At 47.5% G+C, this 15,000-nt stretch overlaps 2 protein-coding genes across 5 annotated transcripts; both read right to left on the bottom strand.

Moving 5' to 3' along the window:
* Positions 1–1,880: 1,880 nt before the first annotated feature.
* LOC147008245 (uncharacterized) lies at positions 1,881–6,501 on the bottom strand. Of its 4 annotated transcripts, none has more exons than XM_085865135.1 (3): positions 5,834–6,501; positions 5,506–5,630; positions 1,881–5,324 (listed from the first exon to the last, which is right to left on the bottom strand). In XM_085865135.1, exon 3 carries the CDS (start codon positions 4,994–4,996, stop codon positions 3,245–3,247), a length of 1,752 nt encoding a protein of 583 aa, XP_085721261.1. In that variant the 5' UTR covers positions 4,997–5,324; positions 5,506–5,630; positions 5,834–6,501; the 3' UTR covers positions 1,881–3,244. The 4 variants fall into 4 exon arrangements, with proteins under 4 accessions (XP_085721261.1, XP_085721263.1, XP_085721260.1 ...); XM_085865137.1 differs by having other exon boundaries at positions 5,515–5,630; XM_085865134.1 differs by having other exon boundaries at positions 5,506–6,501.
* Positions 6,502–6,538: 37 nt separating this feature from the next.
* Positions 6,539–12,094, bottom strand: LOC147008244 (uncharacterized). The gene is made up of 2 exons (XM_085865129.1): positions 11,317–12,094; positions 6,539–10,230 (listed from the first exon to the last, which is right to left on the bottom strand). The coding sequence occupies exon 2, from the start codon at positions 10,220–10,222 to the stop codon at positions 7,469–7,471; it is 2,754 nt and encodes a 917-aa protein (XP_085721255.1). The 5' UTR covers positions 10,223–10,230; positions 11,317–12,094; the 3' UTR covers positions 6,539–7,468.
* Between the last annotated feature and the right edge of the window lie 2,906 nt (positions 12,095–15,000).

Here is a 15,000-nt window from a genome sequence, read left to right as displayed (position 1 = left end):
AGATGGACCAACTTCCATCCTCTCATCCAAACTCTCTCTTCCTCACATGTGGTGACTTCAATTGTCATCATTCCAATTGGCTATGTGTGGGTACCTCTCTCACCTGTCATGGCACTTCAGCAAAAGACTTCTGTGACTCATTGGGACTGACTCAATCGGTCCACTTCCCGACCCGGATCTCAACCAATGCTACTCCATCTCTTCTGCATCTGATTTTGACAAATTACCCTGAAAATATCTGCTCTTCTTCCTTCACTCCAATCGGTTCTTCTGACCACGTCCTTCTCAGAGTTGACATCCCTCTGGCTGTTGTCAGAGAAACACCTCAGTGCTGTCGAGTCTGGCGTTTCACGCAAGCCGACTGGCGGGGTCTCCAAGCAGCCATCAAACTTCTCGACCGGTGTCCCATCGCTACTTCCTCCAACATCAACTCATCCTGGGAATTCTTTCAAAGAAACTTGCTCTCTCTAATGCACAGACTTATCACATCTCATCTTAAGTTGTCCCCTTCCTCCCGCCATTGGTTCACTGAAGCTTGTGGCGAGGAAGTTATCCTGAAGCAACTTGCCTTTACCTCATGGAAAGCAAACCCAACTGAGGGTAATCTCAGTTCCTTCCATAAAGCTCGGAACAAGTGTGTATCTACCCTCAGGAGAGTCCGAAAACAACATCTTTCTCATCTCAAGTCTGAACTTTCAAACCTCTTTCCCTCCTCTAAATCCTGGTGGCGTTGAATCAAATCTGTTTCTGGTGTATGTTCCCCTTCCATCCCCTCCCTTACCACAAATGGCCGCACTGCTGATACCACATGTGAAAAGGCTGAATGCCTCATATCTGTGTTTGCTTCCTTTCTTGTGTCCGAAAAGGCTGGAGTTCCTTTCATGTGTCCAAACCCATCGCTTTCCGTACCCACCTGACCCAGACACACCCAGGTGTCCCTGGACTCTGTGTCCTTTTCTCCTGAAAAGGTGGAGATTTGCTGTCAAACCTCGACTCATATTCTACAACCAGTCCAGACGGCATCAGCCCACGTGTCCTAAAAAACGTGCTCCTCTGCTCTTGCTCACCCTCTCTCTGTTCTATTAACCCTCTCATTTGCCCAAGGTCACCTGCCATCTGCTTGGAAATCAGCAAACATCATTGCCCTGCATAAAAAAGGTGCAAAAACAGATCCCTGCAACTACAGACCAATCAGCCTTCTGCCAATCATCAACAAAGTTATGGAATCCATCATCGCTTCAGATATTAAATCCTTCCTCTTCTCCCATGGCTTGATTTCCGATCATCAATTTGGTTTCAGAGCAGGTCACTCGACACTGGATATGATGCTTCTGCACTCCCAACAATGGATGGAGGTCCTCAATGCCAGACATTAAATCAGAGCCATATCCAGACATATTGTTTGCTTTTGACATGGTCGGGCAAAATGCCCTGCTCACGAAACTCTCTTTCGATGGTATCCAAGGCCATCTCCACTCATTGCTTGCAGACTTCCTCTCCTGTTGCAGTCAACGTGTGACCCTAAATGGAGTTCTCTCATCCCCTCTTCCTGTCCAGGTTGGAGTTTCTCAACACAGCGTTCTGGGCCCTGTTCTTTCTCTGGTTTTCATCAATGAAATCTCCGATTCTCTGGAAAATCCTCTTTGTCTCTTCACTGATGACTCCACCCTCTGCGGTACCATCTGTCACCCTGAGATCGGCAAGCAGCAGCTTCTTCACTCTCAGTAGATCTGGCTAAAACCACAAACTGGTCCAACACGTGGAACATGTCTTTCAATCCTGACTATTCTCACACTCTCACAATGTCTCTCTGAAAGGACCGTCTTGAAACCCCCCCCCCCCCATCTAATTTCTCAACAATCTTCTTGAAGAAGCCCTTTCATTCAAACTTCTGGGTCTCACTGTCTGCCATGATCTTTCCTGGGAAAGCCACATTTTCAAGCTGGCCTCCAAAGCCAGTCTCCAACTGGGCATCTTCCATCATGCAAAGTCCTTCCTTGCCACACCTGAGCTCCTGACCATTTACAAAGACCCCACTCTGCCCAGAGTGCTGCTAAGGCAGTCTCCTGGGCTATTGGGAACCTTCCTGGAGGGGTCACAACTGTGACACAGGGTACTGAAATGGCTCAATCATCCCAGCAAGCTGGTACTCATTTTACCTCCTCAGAAGGATGACAGGACCACGTGGTATTAATTCAATGGCCAAGTGGGATTTGAACTATATACGTAAATCACGGCCACGGAAAACCACGTAAAACAGAAAGGGAAATGATAAATTAGACAAAAATATTTTTGGCAGGAAGACGAGTCACTGGCCAGACAACTCGGACACTGCGTTGTTACATACATTTATTACGTACACTGATGCTGAACATACACTACGAAATAACTATTATAAACTAAACCCATTTTACCCTTCAGACAGATATAAAGGTGCTTATCACAATAAAAACAAGATTTTTACATTTCAAATATTAAGTACGCTTTTTAATTGTTTTTCAACTGAAAAAGCATAAATTGCATATTTTAACATTAGTGTAATCATTTGATTCACCACACGTGCTGTATTGAAGGATTTCACTTGTTTTGAGATCGTGATACCATTGAGAGATCGGGTCAAAAACAATACATCCGTCAGGACCACACTCTGTACAGAGCATCAGTGCGGCCATCGCAGTCTCCTGGGCTGTTGGGAACATTCCTGGACAGGTGACTACTCTGACCAGGGTACTGAAATGGCTCATTCATCCCAGCAAGCTGGGACTCACTTTGCCAACCTCAGAAGGATGACAAGCTGAGTCAACCCCAGCTGGTATTAATTCAACAGCCAAGTGGGATTTGAACTCAGGACCCAAGTCAACCAAGTCAACCACACCAACCGTTAAACAAACACCAGGCATACCTTCATGACATTTCACTAAAACAGATAAACATAGTCGGTACAAACATCCCTATCCCGTGAGAATGGTTTCTACATAGTTCTTACAGCAGGTCAAGGTCACAGCTTCAGTTCAAAACTTCGTGTAAAACGATTTTGGTGTTAATAAAACGGCCAAGCAGGATTTGACCTCAGGACCCAAGGATCCCAAACCCACCACCTTTACCTTGAAGCCAACACCAAGCATCCAAAAACAATAGGAAGCACAATATTTCAGAAAGTTGTGGACGGATTCAGACAAAAAAAAACCGAGGTGTATGAGTTGAAGAGGTGATAAGAAAAAGCCGAGCCGATTCGAATTTTGGTTCAGATCATTTGGCTGAGATGTACCTGGTGGAGGAGGAGTCGCTTGATTGACCCTGCATGTTGTACACTGATAGAAGGTTTGCTGATGGATCTCCGGTCCAAATCGCCGGAGTCTCTGTTCGACATGCAGGAGTCTCTGTTCGACATGCAGGAGTCTCTGTTTGACATGCAGGTATCTCTGTTCGACATGCAGGAGTCTCTGTTTGACATGCAGGTATCTCTGTTCGACATGCAGGGGTCTCTGTTCGATATGCGGGTGTCTCTGTTCGATATGCAGGGGTCTCCATTCGAGATGCGGGTGTTTTTGTTCGATATGCAGGAGTCTCTGTTCGACATGCAGGTATCTCTGTTCGACATGCAGGGGTCTCTGTTCGACATGTAGGTGTCTCTGTTCGATATGCAGACGTCTCTGTTCAATATGCGGACGTCTCTGTTCGATGTGCAGGCGTCTCTGTTCGATATGCGGACGTCTCGGTTCGATGTGCAGGCGTCTCTGTTCGAGATGCAGGTGCCTCTGTTCGATGTGCAGGTGTCTCTGTTCGATATGCGGATGTCTGTTCGAGATGCAGGTGCCTCTGTTCGATGTACAGGTGTCTCTGTTCGATATGCGGGTGTCTGTTCGATATGCAGGTGTCTCTGTTCGATATGTAGGCGTCTCTGTTCGAGATGCAGATGTCTCTGTTCGATGTGCAGGGGTCTCTGTTCGATATGCAGGTGTCTCTGTTCGATATGCGGACGTCTCTGTTCGATATGCGGACATCTCTGTTCGATATGCAGGCGTCTCTGTTCGAGATGCAGGTGCCTCTGTTCGATGTACAGGTGTCTCTGTTCGATATGCGGGTGTCTGTTCGATATGCAGGTGTCTCTGTTCGATATGCGGACGTCTCGGTTCGATGTGCAGGCGTCTCTGTTCGATATGCAGGCGTCTCTGTTCGAGATGCAGGTGCCTCTGTTCGATGTACAGGTGTCTCTGTTCGATATGCGGGTGTCTGTTCGATATGCAGGTGTCTCTGTTCGATATGCGGACGTCTCGGTTCGATGTGCAGGCGTCTCTGTTCGAGATGCAGGTGCCTCTGTTCGATGTGCAGGTGTCTCTGTTCGATATGCGGGTGTCTGTTCGAGATGCAGGTGTCTCTGTTCGATATGTAGGCGTCTCTGTTCGAGATGCAGATGTCTCTGTTCGATGTGCAGGGGTCTCTGTTCGATATGCAGGTGTCTCTGTTCGATATGCGGACGTCTCTGTTCGATATGCGGACATCTCTGTTCGATATGCAGGCGTCTCTGTTCGATATGCAGGCGTCTCTGTTCGAGATGCAGGTGCCTCTGTTCGATGTACAGGTGTCTCTGTTCGATATGCGGGTGTCTGTTCGATATGCAGGTGTCTCTGTTCGATATGTAGGCGTCTCTGTTCGAGATGCAGATGTCTCTGTTCGATGTGCAGGGGTCTCTGTTCGATATGCAGGTGTCTCTGTTCGATATGCGGACCTCTCTGTTCGATATGCGGACATCTCTGTTCGATATGCAGGCGTCTCTGTTCGATATGCAGGTATCTCTGTTCGATGTGCAGGGGTCCCTGTTCGATATGCGGGTGTCTGTTCGAGATTCAGGTGTCTGTTCGATGTGCAGGGATCTCTGTTCGAGATGCAGGTGTCTCTGTTCGATATGCGGACGTCTTTGTTCGATATGCAGGCGTCTCTCTTCGATATGCAGGAGTCTCTGTTGGACATGCGGGCGTGTATGTTTGATGTTCATACATCTCGATTTCCTGGTGTTTCCCTTCCCTTTGCTGGAGTTTGACTTCCTGGTTTCTTTGTTCAGCTCAGAGTAAAACTTGATGGTGTTTTCCTTGGTTTCACTGTCTATGATGGTGTTATTGTTGACTGTTGAGCTTGTGGGAGTATCTGTTGAGCCTGAGGATGTCTCCTCTCCATTTGTTCGTGTTGTTCGCCGATCGGTTCACTCCGTCGTACAAATTACTATTGTTTCAGGATATGTTGGATAACTGGGACTTGGTTTTGTTGAGATGTACTCGAGTTGCAGGGTAATCTTGGTCCGATTACTGCTTCATCCATCACCTATCCTGAAGGACCAAGCAATTAAAGGAATCCAAGTGTCAGGTGAATGAACAGTGTAACATCAAAAACAAACTTCTCATCGTGATACTTCACTGTTTTCTGTTTCCTCTTGTTAAAAAAACAAAGTATTTGAATTTATTCGCACTTCCTCCACACCTCACCCACTCCCCCCCCCCCACCACCAACCTCGTTTACTTTTTGGATTCTTCCTCTTCTTGTTCTTTTCGTCCTCTTCCCCTTTTTATGTCTATATAGTGTTGTGGTTGAGGAAATTCGCAAACCACCATTCAGGTCCCGTAGGTGAGATATCTCTGTAAGTACATGTGTAGTTAGCCCCAAACCCGTTGTTTAGAGGGAATAAATGTGATTCATTCGGGCTGCGACCCTTTAAGATAGCCGTTTTTCTGTTCTATCTTTATTTTGAACCAACCACGTCTCAACCGCCATCACACAACAACCACCAACCGCAACGCCGCTTCACAACAACAACAACGCCAACAGCCACGACCTTTACCTTCACAGCACACCATCCCGCAACCATCGCATCACCGCCATTCCAAGCGTCACCGTGGCCAGGGACCGCCACTTTAGACCCTCCACCACCTTCACCTCTCCTCCTTCTGCCGCCATTCCCGCACCGCTTGTGGGCACCGAGCGTCAGGCTGTCCTGGACTCGTACAGGGCGCGCGCTGAGCCGCGGGTACAAAGAGCGGCCTTTCCGAGGGGAAGTCGGATCAGGAATGATACACGCCTACTTCTGATCCGTCCTATCAGCAAGCGCGGGGTGATTTGGCCCCGCCTCCAGGCGCGTCGGAGTAGAATCGATATATGCAAATTCGACGATCAGGGGAGGTTCACGCCCACTTTTCCTCCATCCAATGGGCGAGCGTGGCTCCGCCCCCGAGCTCATCCTGATCCGGAAATTTGCATATGGGATCTCCTACACCACTAGAAAGCGCCAAGCGCGGGGCGAATTCAGTCAGTTTTTGGCTCGGGCGAGTTGGAGAGGTGTGGCGGCGGCGGAGTGTGGCAGCAGCAGTCAAGACGGGTCTGGAAGAGAGTCAGTCTGTCGGGGTTCGGAGTCTGTCGGGGAGCTGCAGAGAGGGGAAGCCGGGAGCGCGGTCAAGGTCGCAGTGGAGTCGCTCGTCGCGGGACCCAAGCCAGCCAGCTATCCTCTTTCCCCAGAGCATCAACAATCCCCCCTTGCCACCCGCGCTGAGATAGTGCGGAAAGGGGGCCCCGTTCCCACCCCATTCCAAGCAGTGCCAACGAAACCCGCGGAGGAGCGCGGAGTCGGGGCACCGCCGCGGCATTTGCGGCTCATCACAAGATGGGTAGGCTCCACCCGGTCTCGCGCCCACAGGCCCGTCTGCCCCCTTGTCGTTGAGGGTGGCCCTTTTCTTTTGCTTTTGAGTATATGTGTTGTCGGTGCCGTCTGTAAAGTAAAACTGTGTCAGTGTTGCCGTGTGCTCGCGTAGTCGGTAGTAGATCTGCATTGTTGTGTTTCTTTTGTTGCAATTGCTTTTGGTGCATAATTGTTGTAATTGTATATGTGTGCTCTCCGTGTGCCGCGGAATAAATGTGCCTCATGTTGAACTGTTTTTCCCGTTTCGCTTCGTCTTTTCTTTAATTGAATCTCCATCTTAATTCACGTAAAGGGTTGGTAGTGGGCTTCATACGCCCGATAATTCATCGGAACCGTCGAGGTTGACGATAGCACCGCTCGGTTATCCCGATAGTACGGAACGGGTCGCTTAAGTGGCCCGTGTCCAGGGTCGACCTGCGGCGAGGTGCGATCGCCCGGTCTACCCTCCGTGTGGCTACTTTGGTAGGTCAAATTTGGCGAACAACCCTATCCCACGCGGGGGGCCGATTGGCACGATCGTGGAGAGGCCGAAAGGCCCACCCGTGACTAGCTCCCGGCGTTAGTCCGAGAGGGTCACGACGGAATTGTCCGTCCGGTGGGCGACGTGCCGCGATTCGAGTTACGTGGCCGCTTGCACGCCGGCTGGCGCGACCCGCAACAATATATTTTTGACTTCCTGGGTAGACATTGGTGGTGGTTTCGGTGAGGGTGATTCTTTTGGTGGTGAACTTGTAGAGGGTGATCCTTTTATGTCTGGTTGAGAGGGAAGAGAGCATTTGGGGTTTACACCCAATGAGACACCGCGTCCCGATTCCAAGGTGACTCGGCACTCGGATCCTCCCTTGAAGAACAAGACCTCACTGCGGTCCCAGCGCCTCCTTCGATGACTTTGTATTGTGTTTGCATCACCAAGGTTTTGTGTTGGATTCCTTGTTCAATTTGCAGGCATTCTTGTTCAATATTCATGCGTATCTGTTCGATTTTCTCTTGTCTCCGTTCGTCTCTCCATGGAGATTCCTGAAAGCTCATTTCACCTCCGAATTCAGGGAGCTGGTGTTTCAGAACAGGTAGTGAAAGTGGGGATGTGTTTCCCCAAGACGTACCTGCTCGAGGAGTACCTGGATTGACCCCGTATTCTGAACGCAACATTGAGGTTTTCTGTTGCATTACCTGTTCAATTCGCCGGCGTTTTTCAATGGAGGACAGTGATCTCTGTTCGGTTTCCTGACATATCTGTTCCATTCTTCGTTGAGATTCCTGTTGTCTCTCTTCATGAGGGAGTTTGGACACCCAGTGTTCCAGCACAGATGGTGTCAGTGGGGATTTATTTTCCTGATACGTACCTGGTTGAGCGGTACTTGGATTGATTTCAGATGCGGTTGGCAACACGAAGGTTTTGTCTTGAATTGCCTGTTCAATTTGCAGACATTTCTGTTGGATCTGTGATTGTCTGTTTTTGTCTTTCTGTAATTCTTGCTGACGTCTCACTTCATCTTGGAGTTTGCACAGTTGATCTTCCAGAACAGAAAGTTTAACTTCGCTTGTGTTTTGCTGAGCCGGACCTGGAAAAGAAATACTTGGATTGATTCCGTATTTTGTTTGCAAGATGAAGGTTGCTTGGTTGATTGCATGTTCAACTCCAAGACATTTTTTTTCGATCTCCATTTGTCTGTTATTGTCTTTCTGTTTGAGTCTCTCTTTTTTCTTTTCCTCTATCCGTAGAAATGCATGATGTCTCCTTTCACCTTCGAGTTTGGACAGCTGTTCTTTCAAAGCAGTTACTGTGAGTGGGGATGTGTTTGCCTGAGACGTCCCTGGTAGAGGAGTACTTGGATTGACTCCATATTGTCTTTGCAAGTCGTCGGTTACCTTTTGGATTGCTTGTTCAATTACACGGCATTTTTTTTCGTCATTCTGTTTGAGTCTCTCTTTTTTCTGTTCCTCTCTCCGTAGAAGTTCATGATGTCTCCTTTCACCTTCGAGTTTGGACAGCTGTTCTTTCAAAGCAGTTACTGTAAGTGGGGTTGTGTTTGCCTGAGACGTCCCTGGTAGAGGAGTACTTGGATTGACTCCATATTGTCTTTGCAAGTCGTCGGTTACCTTTTGGATTGCTTGTTCAATTGCACGGCATTTTTTTTCATCATTCTGTTTGAGTTCCTCTTTTTTCTGTTCCTCTATCCGTAGAAGTGCATGATGTCTCCTTTCACCTTCGAGTTTGGACAGCTGTTCTTTCAAAGCAGTTACTGTGAGTGGGGTTGTGTTTGCCTGAGACGTCCCTGGTAGAGGAGTACTTGGATTGACTCCGTATTGTCTTTGCAAGTCGTCGGTTACCTTTTGGATTGCTTGTTCAATTACACGGCTTTTTTTTTCGTCTTTCTGTTTGAGTTTCTCTTTTTTCTGTTCCTCTCTCCGTAGAAGTTCATGATGTCTCCTTTCACCTTCGAGTTTGGACAGCTGTTCTTTCAAAGCAGTTTCTGTGAGTGGGGATGTGTTTGCCTGAGAAGTCCCTGGTGGAGGAGTACTTGGATTGACTCCGTATTGTCTTTGCAAGTCGGAGGTTACCTTTTGGATTTCTTGTTCAATTCCAATGCATTTATTTTCGTCTTTCTGTTTGAGTTTCTCTTTTTTCTGTTTGTCTCTCCGAAGAAGTGCATGATGTCTCCTTTCACCTTCGAGTTTGCACAGCTGTTCTTTCAAAGCAGTTTCTGAACGTGGGGATGTGTTTGCCTGAGACGTACTTGGTAGAGGAGTACTTGGATTGACTCCATATTTTGTTTGCAAGGTGAAGGTTACCACTTGGATTGCTTGTTCTAGTCTACGGCATTTAATTTCCTGATCCTGTTTGATTTTCTCTTTTCTCAATTCGTCTCTCCGTAGAAGTTCATGATATCTCCTTTCACCTTCGAGTTTGGACAGCTGTCGTTTCAAAACAGTGATTGTAAGTGGGGATGTGTTTGCCTGAGACGTACCTGGTAGAGGAGTACTTGGATTGACTCCGTATTGTGTTCGCAAAATTGAGGCTTTCTGTTGTATTGCCTGTTCAATTTGCCGGCGTGTTTCATCGCACCTCTGTCGTCTCTGTTCGGTTTTGTTGTCTCTCTTGCTTGTCTCTTCCATTCTGCGTTGAGGTTCCTGTTGTCTCTCTTCCACTTGGAGTTGGGATTGCTGGTGATTCAGAGCAGGTGATGCACCTGGCAATATATCTGGTTGAGAGGCACCTGTTTGAGAAAGAGTTGTTTGAAAATCTGAGGCTTTTTGAGAGATTGCCTGTTCAACTTGCAGGCGGTTTTGTCCAGTTCCCTGATGTCTCTGTTCGATTTCTCTGTGTTTCTTTCCCTTTTGATGGAGTTTGACTTCCTGGTTTATTTGTTCGGATTGTTCGTGTTTCCGTTCGATTTTCTGCCTGTGATGTTGAGCTTGTGAGAGTATCCGTTCAGCTTGTGGATGTCTCCCCTCAATTTGTTCGCGTTGTTCGTGGTTTTGTTGAGATGTACTCGGGTTGTCGGGTAATCTTGGACCGATTCCTGTTGGCTCCATCACCTATCCTAAAGGACCAAGCAATAAAAGGAATCCAAGTGTGAGATGAGTTAAGAAAATAACATCAAAAACAAATTTCTCAAACAGAAAAGAATTGTTTTCTGTTTCCTCTTGTTTAAAAAGGTCGTAAGAGGATTATAAAGGGATAACAAGGAATTCTGCCAACCCACGGAAAACCACGTCAAACAGAAAGGAAGGGAAATGATAAATTAGACAAAAATATTTTTGACAGGAAGACGAGGGACTCGCCAGACAACTTCGACACTGCCTTGTCACATACATTTATTACGTACACTGATGCTGAACATACACTACCAAATAACTATTACAAACTAAACCCATTTAAACCTTCAGACAGATCCATACCACGATCAATATTAATTGATCTTTTTTGTCTGTCTGCAAAGGTTGTGACAAAACTTGGTGGATGACTTGGTTATGTGACAAGAACAAGTCGATTCGATTTGGGTTCAGGACCGAATTCAGATCCGGCCGATCAGTGGGAAACAGAACGGAACCTGTTCAGCCTGGTGGAGGTGTACCCTCTCCCGAGTGCCATGAAACCTTGTTTGTTGTTGTTTTCTTTCTGTTCCTCCATCCGAGAAAAGGAAACAATGAAATTAGATGGAGGTGGAGGCCATTCGGTCCATCATGCCTGTGCCACACCAACACCAACCAATTTATCAACACCAGATCAAAAGTGATGGTGGCGGTTCCTTTTCAGGATCTCTGCCGACTTTCTCAAAGATAAGTTTTCCTGTCGTTTTTCTCGAATTTTTACTGTCATTTTGTTTTCTCTGTATTTGCTGTGTGTTTCTAGTTCGGTCTTGTGTTAAAACTTGTGATAATTGTTGAGTTTTCATCTCGTGTTTCCTTGAGGCCTTCCCTTCTCCCTGTTTGTGGACCTCATGGTGTTTGTTGTATTTTCTCTCTTCTCCCCGTTTGTGGACCTGATGGTGTTTGTTGTATTTTCTCCTTATTAACATCAGTTTATATTTTCTCCACTTCTCCCTCCGATCCCCCTGAACGACTCCCTCTGTTTCGTCGAACAAAAAACAAACAAACAAATCCAACAAAAACAATTTTTCTCTCACATTTTTGCCCGACGTAACCACGTGACTTCCTGTTCCGACTCTTCTTCCTCTTCCTTCTGCCGATCTTCCATCGACTTTTGTCGACCCACATTCACCAAACACCTTCACGATTTTTTCTTCAACCTTTTCATAACGTCATACGAATTTTTTTTTGTTATTTTAACCTCTCACGTGACACCTCCCGAAACCACGTGTTTCCCTGCACCCTCTTCTTCTTCTTCTTCTTCTTGTAACTTTCGTCGAACGACCAACTTCCTCCTGTTTGTCGATCAAAATTCACCAAACACCGACACGATTGTTCATCAACCTTTCCTTTTCACGATCAGACGTAATCTTTGTCAAAAAAAAAAAAACACCCTCTGTTGAAATGTTACAACTTCCTGTTTCACCCACGTGGTTCTCGTTGTTGCATCATCATTCACGACACTTCTTCTTCCTCTTCTTCAAGAGGGTGTTTTCAATTCGACCTTTCCTTCATCCCGTATCTAAAACGTCCCAATCTTACAAAACGTTTCTTTTCTCCAATCTCTAAATCCTCCTTTTTTACATCCTTCACGTATTAATGTCTTCAATCACATCTCTGACTTATAAAATCCCAGTTTACAATGTGTGTTCGTGTTCCAACAATCGTCCTTTTTTACCGACTTCAGTGCCAACTCACCGCACCTCCTTAAATCTACCTCCTCCTAACCCCTCACCTGTTATCCCCTCTCCTGACGTCTCCCATCCTGCCCCTCATCCTACCTCAGCTCTAAGCACCTCGTCACTGTCTTCGTCCTCAGTATCAGCTCCTCCTCCCTTGTCCCAAACTGTGTAGTGTTCTAACATCTGTGGACTACATTCTAACCTCAGATATCTCACTCTCTCAATCAGTACACTCATCATCACAAACATGCTACTTCCTTCCTCTCAGAACACCTCCCCCTCTTCCCAACCCCTCAAATCTTGTACCTCCCCCCGCCGCTCCCTTCCTCACCATACCTCGACAAAGTCTCATCCCTCCTCTCCCATCGCCCTCCTCCACCTTGGCCGTGCCTGCTCTCGTCTCCCCTCCCTCTCAATGCAACCTTCACACTCTTCTCCCTCCAATCTTCCCCCTAAATCCCCCTTCCCAAAGTTGCTCCCCTGAACATCCACAAAACTTCCTCTTTTCCCCACCCTCTCTCTTCCATATCATCACTGCACCTCCTCCACTCTTCAACTGCCCTCTGCCCCCTCTCTTGTTGCTCCCCACTGTAACTCAACCCATCACCACCGAGCCTTTTCTCCTCACCCGTCCCTCTCCCCTCGCTCTTCTGCAATCCACCACACACTTTCAATAACTCTCCTGACCTCCGCCCCACCTCCTCCCTCGTCCTACCCTCCACTCAAAACCTCCTCCCTCCCTTTTCCTTCACAGTGTTGACCTCAAACATCCGGGGCCTTCACTCAAACCTGATAAATCTTTCCATGCAGGTTTCCACTGACAAACCAGACATAATCTGCTTCACAGAAACTTTCCTCCTCCAAGATATCTCTGACTTCCTGGTATCTCTCCCTGGTTACTCCCTCCTCCGGTATGACAGACCTGATCCTCATCCTGGCGGCGGAGTTGCTCTTCATCAAAGACGATTCCTCACTTACCATGCACTGCCTTCACACCCCCACACCCCCAAGAATTCCTCTGCCTACGGCTTCCCCTCCACTCCCACCTCATGTTTATATGTGTGTTGTGCCGTCCACCAAACAGTGATGACTCCATTTGCCCCTGACCATCCAAAAACATGGACCAACTTCTATCTTCTCATCCAAACTCTCTCTTCCTCATATGTGGAGACTTCAATTGTCATCATGCCAGTTGGCTAGGTGTGGGTACCTCTCTCACCTGTCATGGCACTTCAGCAAAAGACATCTGCGACTCATTGGAACTGACTCAATCGGTCAAGTTCCCGACCGGGATCTCAACCGACCCGGATCTTAACCGACCCGTGCTCTACCTCTTCTGGATCTGACTTTGACAAATTTCCTTGAAAATATCTGCTGTTCTTCCTTCGCTCCAATCGGTTCTTCTGACCACATCCTTCTCAAAGTTGACATCTCTCAGGCTGTTATCAGAGAACCACCTCACCGCCGTCGAGTCTGGCATTTCACTCAAACTGACTGGCAGGGTCTCCAAGCAGCCATCAAACTTCTAGACTGGTCTCGCATCGCTACTTCCTCCAACATCAACTCATCCTGGGAATTCTTTCAAAGAAACTTGCTCTCCCTCATGCACACATTTATCCCCTCTCATCTTCAGTTGTCCGACCCTTCCTCCTGCGCTTGGTTCACTGAAGCTTGTGGCGAGGCAGTTGGCCTGCAAGAACTTGCCTTCGCCTCATGGAAAGCAAACCCAACTGAGGGTAATCTCAGTTCCTTCCATAAAGCTTGGAACAAGTGTGTATCTACCCTCAGGAGAGCCAGAAAACAACATCTTTATCATCTCAAGTCTGAACTCTCAAATCTGTCTCCCTCCTGCAAGTCATGGAGGCGTCGAGTTCGGTCTTTTTCTGTTGTATGTTCCCCCTCCATCCCCTCCCTTACCTCAAATGGCCACACTGCTGATAACGCACGAAAAACGGCTGAATGCCTAAACTCGGTGTTTGTTTCTAAATCTTGTGTCTAAAACCCATCGCTTTCTCTTCCCACCTTACCCAGTCGCACCCAACTGTCCCTGGACTCTGTGTCCCTTTCTCCTGACAAGGTGGAGAGCTTGCTTTCAAACCTCGACTCAGATTCTGCAACCGGTCCAGACAGCATCAGCCCACGTGTCCTAAAAACCTGCTCATCTGCTCTTGTTCACCCTCTCTCTGTTCTATTCACCCTCTCATTTGCTCAAGGTCACCTGTCATCTGCTTGGAAATCAGCAAACATTACTGCCCTGCAGAGAAAGGTGCAAAAACAGATCCCTGCAACTGCAGACCAATCAGCCTTCTCCAAATCATCAACAAACTTCTGGAATCCATCATCGCTTCAGACAGGAAAATCCTTCCTCTTCTCCAATGGCCTGATTTCCAATCATCAATTTGGTTTCAGACCAGGTCACTCTACCCTGGATATGATGCTTCTGCTCTCCCAAAAATGCATTGAGGAACTCAATGCCAGACATGAAATTAGAGCCATATCCCGATATATTGTTGCGGGCCGGGTGTCGGGTGCGAGCACGACCGCGAGGTGGAACTGGAGGGTCGACTCTGCCGAACACCCGGAATTTAGATCGTACCTTTCGGAAAACTCCGAGGGTACGGGTCCCTTACCTGACCGTGAATCGTCAATAATTCCACCACGTGGTCCAGGGTTATTTGCCAAACTTCAAAATACCTAGAGACCACGTGGCGATCTTCCAAGTATTCACACCCTCGACGGAGCTCGATCCGTATGCGTGCTCGACCCGTGCGTGACCCGAGCGGATGGTCACCGAGCTTCTGTCCGTCCCAAATGCACACCACTACGGCAACAACGGCCTTTCTAATTCCCCAACATGCACCACGTTAAACCAATAAAAGAAACACAAAAACGAGCTGATACATTTAACAAATAGGGTATTTACTAACAGTAGGTGGGGAAGGAGGGAAGCACGTAAGGGCAGAGTTATCACGACTAATAAGAGATGTAAGGCAAATAATATACAGCGAAGGCACTGAACAATTTACTACTTAAAGACGG

The sequence above is a fragment of the Eptatretus burgeri genome, chromosome 20, assembly GCF_056783735.1.
Source record: "Eptatretus burgeri isolate ZD-2024b chromosome 20, Ebu_testis_v1, whole genome shotgun sequence".
NCBI lineage: Eukaryota > Metazoa > Chordata > Myxini > Myxiniformes > Myxinidae > Eptatretus > Eptatretus burgeri.
This window is presented reverse-complemented; position numbering and strand designations above follow the sequence as displayed.